General features: G+C 28.4%; 1 protein-coding gene across 1 annotated transcript in view; it reads right to left on the bottom strand.

Moving 5' to 3' along the window:
* Positions 1-287: 287 nt before the first annotated feature.
* spas (spastin) overlaps positions 288-8,719 on the bottom strand; it is a 68,664-nt gene continuing 60,232 nt past the window's right edge. The window contains exons 15-16 of the mRNA XM_035358151.2: positions 7,758-7,798; positions 288-1,822 (exon numbers count right to left, since the gene is read on the bottom strand). Coding sequence (XP_035214042.2) covers positions 1,700-1,822; positions 7,758-7,798 — 164 coding nt within the window. The 3' untranslated portion in view covers positions 288-1,699. The remainder of the gene's footprint in view (positions 1,823-7,757; positions 7,799-8,719) is intronic.

Here is an 8,719-nt window from a genome sequence, read left to right as displayed (position 1 = left end):
ACATTTTGAATCCTTGGCAACTTCTACTTTGATGGTTAGGATAATACTTAAGTACATAATCTTCCATATAAATCTGATATCGCTTCAGTGTCATGTAACTCTAGTAAAAAAATAGCATGTCATTTAATTAGTAAACTTACAACTTCAAACACAGATGCTCCTCTGCTTTAAGCTGACAAAATATATTTAGTTTAAAATAAAAATATGCTTAAAATTTGCGAGTTCTGTCATTAACTCTCTTTTTGTCACCAATTATGAAACCTAATTTCAAGAAACAAATGCATACAAATAATTAAAAATTTTATTCTGAATATCACAGAGTTATTTAGCGTTTGATAAGATACATCCACGTTACACATTATTTGCTATACAAGTGATAATTACAAAAGTAGTCTAGAAGGGAATTAGAAGTAAAAAATGTGAATCTATATTATGCAGACTGTTTAATAGTATTTTTTACCTCTAGAGGAGGAAACTAAATTACATACACATAACTGAGACAAATCAATTAGAAAAAATTATGAATTATATCTATTTTATAGCTAAAATAACAAACAGGTCATAACATGGGGATAGCAACAAATCATTAAATTTAATGAGTAAAAACCTCAGACAATATAACCTATATAAAAACTGCTACATAGACAACATCGCATGCTATATTAATTGCACAGGCACAGTACTCGAAGCATATCAGCATGAATATGTAATAATATAAGTATTTTTTTATTTTACAAAAATATATGAAAAAAGCTATGTTCCTTTAATTTCCTTGCAGTAGCCAAAATGAAGTATAAAAAATTTTCTAGCGCAATACATTTCTACTAAATATACATATTTTAAGGGAGTACATAAACACAATATAATAGATTAACACTTTGAAAATTGATATAAAAATTGGCAGAAATCATGGCACTTATTAGAAAAAGAATAATACAGGGAGAAGAAGAAACCACAGTACAATACACTTAAAAAAAACAATTCAAGACAGCAAACAATAAGCACAACATATATGTCAGATTGTACTTTCAGTTGTCTTACTCTGAAGTTTAAGTATAGGAAACAAGAAATGTTCAACTTGAGCTTATCGGACGGAAGCTTTAACTCTCAATATATACTCCCTCAGTACTAAATAGACACATTATATAATTTAAGTTAAAATTTTACAGAAATTATTTTTGAAACACTCATTTGGTAAAATATCCTATACAGTAAAATGAGATCCTTACAGTTACAGGTATCGTTAGCAAGGGAATCCAACAATAGCATGTTTCATTTTCAATTTTTTTTTTTTTTTTTTTTTTTTTTTTTTTTTTTTTTTTTTTTTTTGTTTTGTTTTCAAGAGCATTACATTTTGAAAAATGACTACTGTACATACTCAAAATATCAGTTAATTAATATGCATGAAATACAGATAGTTCTTGCAAAATACATCTTCAAGATATAGTGAAAACTAAAGTTTCAGAAGTATTAGGTCAGAGCCAGCAGAAAACGAAAAATTTAAATCACTAAAAAAATTATGTTAAAAATGCAAACAAAACAAAATACATATAATTATAAAAGAACAAACTTATTTCTTAAAATTTTGACAGCAGTAGTTTTTATACAAAATATAGTATCAGGAAGAATTGAAATATGACTTTTCTATTACATAGAAATTTTTCTGTAACATAAATTTAATGACTAAATAAAGTTTCAATCAAATAGTAACATCTCCAAACTCTGAATTCCACTGGTTATAGAAAACAAGTGACTGTGTTGCAACACTTCTTCGAATTCTTTTGAGTGAGTCTGTGAAATCTGACATGGACACATTTCTCATCTAGAGAACAAAAGATGAGATTATAATCTGCTTTTAGGATAAAAAATAGCTACACAAATTAAACTCATTTCAAAATGGAAAATAATAATAATAATAATAATAACTGCATGTTAAAAAGGCATATTTTAGAAAACATATATTCTAATATTACAAGCTTCTGTTTGTAATATTAGAATATATATGAACTTGTACTGTTACTGCATAAACAAACTAGCATCATATGAACAAAACCATAAAAAAATGACAGTAACATTAGCTTTGGAATTAAATTCTTCAGTGATATTCAGAGAATTTTTTTATTTCATACTAATGTTCTTCTCAAGCAACATAAATGAAGAAACAACTGTCAGTTATCAGATGGATTACATATTGCAAGCAGTACTATAATAAAATGAAACATATTCTGAAATAATAATAAGCAATTAAAGGATAGATAATCTAATTAAGATTGTCTAATTTTAATAAATTAAAAAAAAACAGTGGCAGAATACAAATTTAATGACATAAATATTAATTCAAGTCATGGAATTATTATTATATTAATTCAAGTGATTCAATTAAAGTAGCTATGAAAATTATTTGATGTAATAATTTTTTTTAATTTAATCTTTTTTAAACATTCCATTACCTACATGTTTTCAAACTGCACAATTCTACTCGATAGCAAGGATTTACCTCTGTCTTATTAATGTTAACAGACTGCTATGCAATCATACATGGTATAAAGATTCTTTTCATATATGTGAAGAAATAAAATAAAAGCATTAACATTAAAAAATATTTTTACTGACAGATTCATCATAATGCACAAAACTATCATTTAATAATGAAGGACAGAAAATTAAATGTGAGAATAGGCAGGAAATAATTAGAACTTATGAGGGCCCAACCATCAAATGGAATATGACGAGTCCATGAGGTGTAAGATTTTTAATTTATAATTCATGTGGTCTAAGAAAGCCAATTCTTAAATGTGTTGCCTTTTGATATACTTTAAAGTGGTTAGTTTATCTTTCAAAATAAAATCGTATAATGCTAAAGACATGGAATTCATATAGTATATTTAATTTTTATAAACATTTACTTTATTAGTATAATCAACAAATACATCTTTAATTCTATGTACTCTAGCAAAAAATAACAGCTTCTCAAAAATGAATTTTAAACATTTTGCACATGTGAGGATATTCTCATTCACTATTCAATGTATTCTGGCAACTCAAATAATTTAATATCAAGAAAAGTACTATTTTTTTTAATAAAAAAGGAAGAGCAAAGTCTTTCTTTTTTACTTCCTTGTACGAAGTAAAAAGGAAGTATTGTAATCACGAAAAGTTTCAGGCAGCATATTTCAACGAAAATATCCATTTTGACCGCTATCGAATGCAATTTAACGATGTTTTTGTGTGATATCTGTATGTAAGGACAGAATAAAATACTCTTTTCCTTAAAAAAAAAAAAAAAAAAAAATATATATATATATATATATATAAAACTGCTTTAAAATGAATTCTGAAGAGAATTTTTCGTGGCCTCTGTACAAACGTATGTATGTACCTTGCATAAATTAAAAACAAGTAGCCTCAGAACGTTGAAATTTTGTATATAGGACTGCTATAACATGTAGACGTGCACCTTGTATTTTGGTTGCAATTGGCCGCACCAAACATATATAAATATATTTATATATATATCCACTCTGTTAGCCGGCTCAGTGATCTCAGTTTCTTTACTCTTATATGTTGGTAAATTGTACATTTTTTGCTTTAAAAATGATTGAATTATGTTGTCTTTATCTTCCGGTTAAGGATTTTATGCGTTTAGTAAATCTGTGTGCAATATTTTTAGAATTATCAGAATTTTAAAATTGTTTAATTGTCGCTAAGCCATTTTTAATGGCGACCATTGATGTTTACATTTGAAACAGGAGACTAGTGGATTTGTTGTCAATCTAGAGAAACTTAGCTTCGCAACAACAAAGATAATGCCTTCATTTATTATTTAAATCATGCTTAATCCTTTCTGGAATTTTTTCGAGGAAATAAGCGTTTAAGATTTACTTCGTAATTTTTATTATAGATATTTTGAGTTTTTATGTATTTGTGCCTTCTCGCGAAGTGAGAACTGAATTAATTAAATGAGAAATACTCAATCGTCTGTGAAAAACTGTTTCTTTTTTGTTTTGTTTGATTAATTTCTTTTATACATCATTCTAGCTTGATTACAGTATTTGAATAGAACATGTGGCAACGATTAGATAATTCTATTCTTTAAATGATATAAATTTTGTGCATTATGAGTTATAATATGAACGAAATATATACGTTAACTGTTATATAATTATTGGATTATATAACAGTTAACTTAGTTTCCGTTATATAATTATTATATAAGTTAACTGTTATATAATTATTAATACTGTTAAGTGAATCTAGCGCCAGAGTGTCGCTATGGTAAACAAATACTAGAGTGAATTTTAAAGAATGCATTTATTCTATTCTGGTTTATGTGCTGTCAGCGAAGTAGATTTAATTCAATCCAATAAGTTTAAATGAAATGCAAGAAAAAATGCGTATAATTTAATATTCCAATACAAGGAAGGCATGTGGTGTACACATCAGATTTTTTTAATTAAGGAAAAACTTTGAACTGCTGTTGCTTCTCAATGGTAAAACAAATTATAATTTTTTTTTTTTTTAATTAACCAATATGGAATGTAAGTTATAAAAAATGATGATGAAATAATGTCCTTTAAGAGATCTAATAAACTATCAAATTTCAACTATTTATATTGCACAAAAGATCTAGCAATACATGGAAAACATAAATTAGTTCTAGCTTGAAGAATTCTTAGGCAAATTATTCATATGGATATTTTATATATAAATGGTTTAAAATTAAACTAACATCCTTTTGGGATAGTTCATTTTCCACAGTATTTGAGACTCCTAACAATAGCCAACAAAAACTACAGAGCTTATCTAGAAAACAAATATCAATAAAAATGAAAGTGACAAATTTTTTAAATCTTCAGTGGAGTTTCAATTGATTTAATTACACTGACAATTCCTCTTTATATTTAACATAAAGACATATAAGGCATAAATCACATATCATACATAAGTGAATATATTTGAAGAAGAAATGAAACAAATAATTATAACAACAGAAAATGTGGAATTACACTTGCATAATGATTTTATTTTGCTTATTATTTCCAGAAAAATGTTTAAAAGTGAGGTACAGGAGTTGGATAAAAATATGGAAATGCCTCGTAATCTAAAATCTATCTGAAATGAAATGTTTATTCTTGTAAAAGTTGCTGTTGCTGCTGATGTGTTTGCTCACTCAATGGTACGTGTACAAGATCCTCAATATGTTGCATCATTTGTTATTGAGACAATGTTTGATGCAGTTGTGAGTGCAAGACGTTAGAGCTAAATGAATTCGAATGAGGGCAGATTGTTGGAACTCATATGCTTCCATAACAAAGATAGCTGAAAATGGACAAAAATGTGTGTTGAGTGATCATGACAGATGATAATTGAAAAAGGATTATGATGAAAAATAAGAAGACTATAGCTGCAAAAGTGACTGCTGAATTGAATACCACACTCACAAACCCTATCTGCACCAAAAACAATACGAAGGGAGTTTCATAAGCAGGATATTTTGGGGTGAGATGCAATTCAAAAGCCACTCATCAGTGATCAAAATCCCTGTACAAGGAGAAAGTGGCGCCAAAAATTATAAAGCCTGAGGAATACAACCTTTAATGGAAGGCTGTCATTTGTGTGGATGAGTCTTGCACGTCTCACTGTTTCCGACTTATGGAAGAGTTTACCTCTGGTGAACGCTGTCTCAGAGACTGTTTGCTGCCGAAAGTGAAACATGAAAGATTCGTCAAAATCATAAAAAACAACCTTATATTTAGCGTAGGTATAATGAAACACTCAATCGATTTCGAGGGCAGCTAAAGGTCCCTCCTCATCAGGAGAAAGAAATACATAGAAAGAAGGAAATAGGAATCACAGAAACACGTGGTGCTTATCAGCACTGCACGTGGTTATAACTAGACTTTTAATCAGAGTTGCACTGGCCGCCTACTTTTACTGAGCCAGGCTGTCTGATACTGGTATTCCATGCGACTCCTCATTATGCAAGGTCACATTCCAGCCAAGGATTATGTGACCATTCTGGCTGATCACGTCCATCCCATGGAACAAATTTTGCTCCCAATGGTGAATCCATATTCCATGATGACAGAGCTCCTTTTCACTCAGCTCAGACCATCCAGGACTAGTTTTCCGAGCAGCAGGGTAAACTTTTACATTTACCATGGCCAGCACAGTCACCAGATATCAATATTATTGAGCCTTTGTGGCTATTTTACAGAATAATCTGCATGAGTGCTATCCACCGCCATCATCGTTAACTGAACTGGTCAACGTTTTACAGTATGAATGGTACAAGATTCCCTTGCAAAGGATACAAGATCTCTATTTATCTAGTCAGGGAAAACTACAAGTTGCCAATGATTTTCCTGCATCATATAGTCACAGCAATCTGTTTTTTTTTTTTTTTTTTCAGCGTTTAAATAGTTTGGTCCAACCTCTGTAACAGGGTTAATTTATGAAGCTAACTTAAATATATCACAATCCTGATAATTTGTAACTGCTTGTAATATATACTCACATGTAAATAAATAAAATAAATGCATGTGATGTAACTAAAAATTTAAAAGAATGTAAAAATTTTCAATTGGAGAGAAGTTTGCACGAGTGCTTTCCACTGCCATCAACATTAACTGAACTTGTTAACGTTTTACAGGATGAATGGTACAAGATTCCATTGCAAAGTATACAAGACCACTATTTATCCATTCCAAGAAGACTACAAGCTGTTTTGAATGCCAATGGTTTTCCTACACCATATTAGTGATATCAATCTATTTTTATTTCAGTATTTCCATATTTTTGTCCAACATCTGTAACAGGGTTACTTCATGAAGCTAACTTAAATATACTACAATCCTGATAATCTGCAAGTGCTTGTAATATGTGCTAAAATGTAAACAAATCAGATTAAAAAAAACTTAAAAAATTTCAATTTTCAGAAAATTTAGAAGGGCAAATCTATGACAATGCTTTCTTTTAAGTATACGTAAATAAACATTTTAATAAAATACATTATATTTATAATATAATTTGATTGAAAAAGAAAATTTATATGATTACTAAAGTGATTTGGCATTTTGTGTGCATGTGTAGTTATTTTTTTATAGCATACACAGACCTCGAATTCTGCAGATTTTTCGTTTTAGTTAAATACTTACTTTTCAGAGTATATTCTACTCTCTTTTAAAATTAATTTTGAGTTCATGTTGTTAATACATAAGAAGAATTACTTTTTACACAAATCTTCGATAAGCTCAAACTTAAATGTACTATTAATCCTCCTTATAGCCAATTTGATCACATATCACACAATTTAAAAACAGATTTTAAAAATAGCATTTGTAAATATATTTTGGCATCAAAAATGGAAATCATGCTAATGAAAAGAAAAATTTTCTTCTGTTCATCACTTTTTGCGTACTGCTAGGAAAGCTATACATCCAAATGCACATATGTAGAATGTAAGAGCAGAATTAGTGTGAGGATTCAATTTAGAGAAAACAACTTCTGTGATTTTTGTAAACAGCAGATACTTAATCATATTTTCCTCTTGTTTAAACAAAACTTTCTTGTAAACTTAATACATACAGAAGGACATAAGAGAAAAAGACATATGAAACTTCTGATAAATAGAAATTTAAACTGTTAGTTTTTTGAGTAAAACAGCTTGTTATAAACACACCACAGGAAAGCTATAATTATCTTTTAGTTTTCTTATTAAGTGATCATATGCTCTAGAGAAATTGAAAGAAAGTTACCTCTCTGGGATCTACTAATTTAACTTCTTCAGGTTTCAATTCTATAAAAAAATACAAATTAATTTATACTGTTCATTATATGCATTAAATCTGATAGTTATTTAAAATATTAAAAATTAAAATTATCATATTATAAAAAATGTCAAGTTTCATTAAAAAGATCCAACATAGAATAAAAACATTAAAATAAGAACTAGATAAATTAGCAATGCATACATTTCAGACTATAGCAAGCTTTCTGCAAGCAGAAAACAGGTTTCTGTTTATCAAACTGGATACCTAATAATAATTAATAACATAACTGTATAACTGGTTAAAGACGGAAGAAAATTGCAACAACAACATGTAAAACTAATAAAAGCATTTCATATATTTTATTAATTAATATATATGAACTACAGACACAGTTAATTGTTGGTTTAATCAGCATGTAATTTTAATAAAAGAAAAAGATAAATATATTCAATTTTGTTTATTTATGTAACTTTATTATAAAAAATTTGATATAGACACAAGACTTCCTTGTATGGAATATTAAATTATACACATTTTTTGCTGCATTTCATTTAAACTTATTTCCTCGAATTTCATTAGATATATTTCTCATTCAATAAATTGTCTTCAATTTGCAGCAAGGCAAAAATACATAAAATCTCAAAAATCAGAGAAGCCCATTACGGCAAAAGCAGGAGGAGAAAGCAAATACAAAAATTAAAGTCAAAGGTCTTAAATAATAGAATTGTGATAAAAGGATTAATAAGAAAGCATATTCATAAAAAAAGCTGTTTGTTTCCAGCAACTTATGAATGATTACCCTAATCTGTAATGAAGCAAGTGATATCTATTAAATAATAGCAGATAAAATACTTTGTTTAAAAGAATACGCAGATAGAGTGAAACCACAAATGTTGGAAATTTAAGGTAGAATAGTCTGGCAGATTGGTTCATGAGAAACCACACAT

The sequence above is a fragment of the Stegodyphus dumicola genome, chromosome 12, assembly GCF_044657685.1.
Source record: "Stegodyphus dumicola isolate Sdum_Otavi_A_Nest chromosome 12, ASM4465768v1".
In the NCBI taxonomy this organism is placed as follows: domain Eukaryota; kingdom Metazoa; phylum Arthropoda; class Arachnida; order Araneae; family Eresidae; genus Stegodyphus; species Stegodyphus dumicola.
This window is presented reverse-complemented; position numbering and strand designations above follow the sequence as displayed.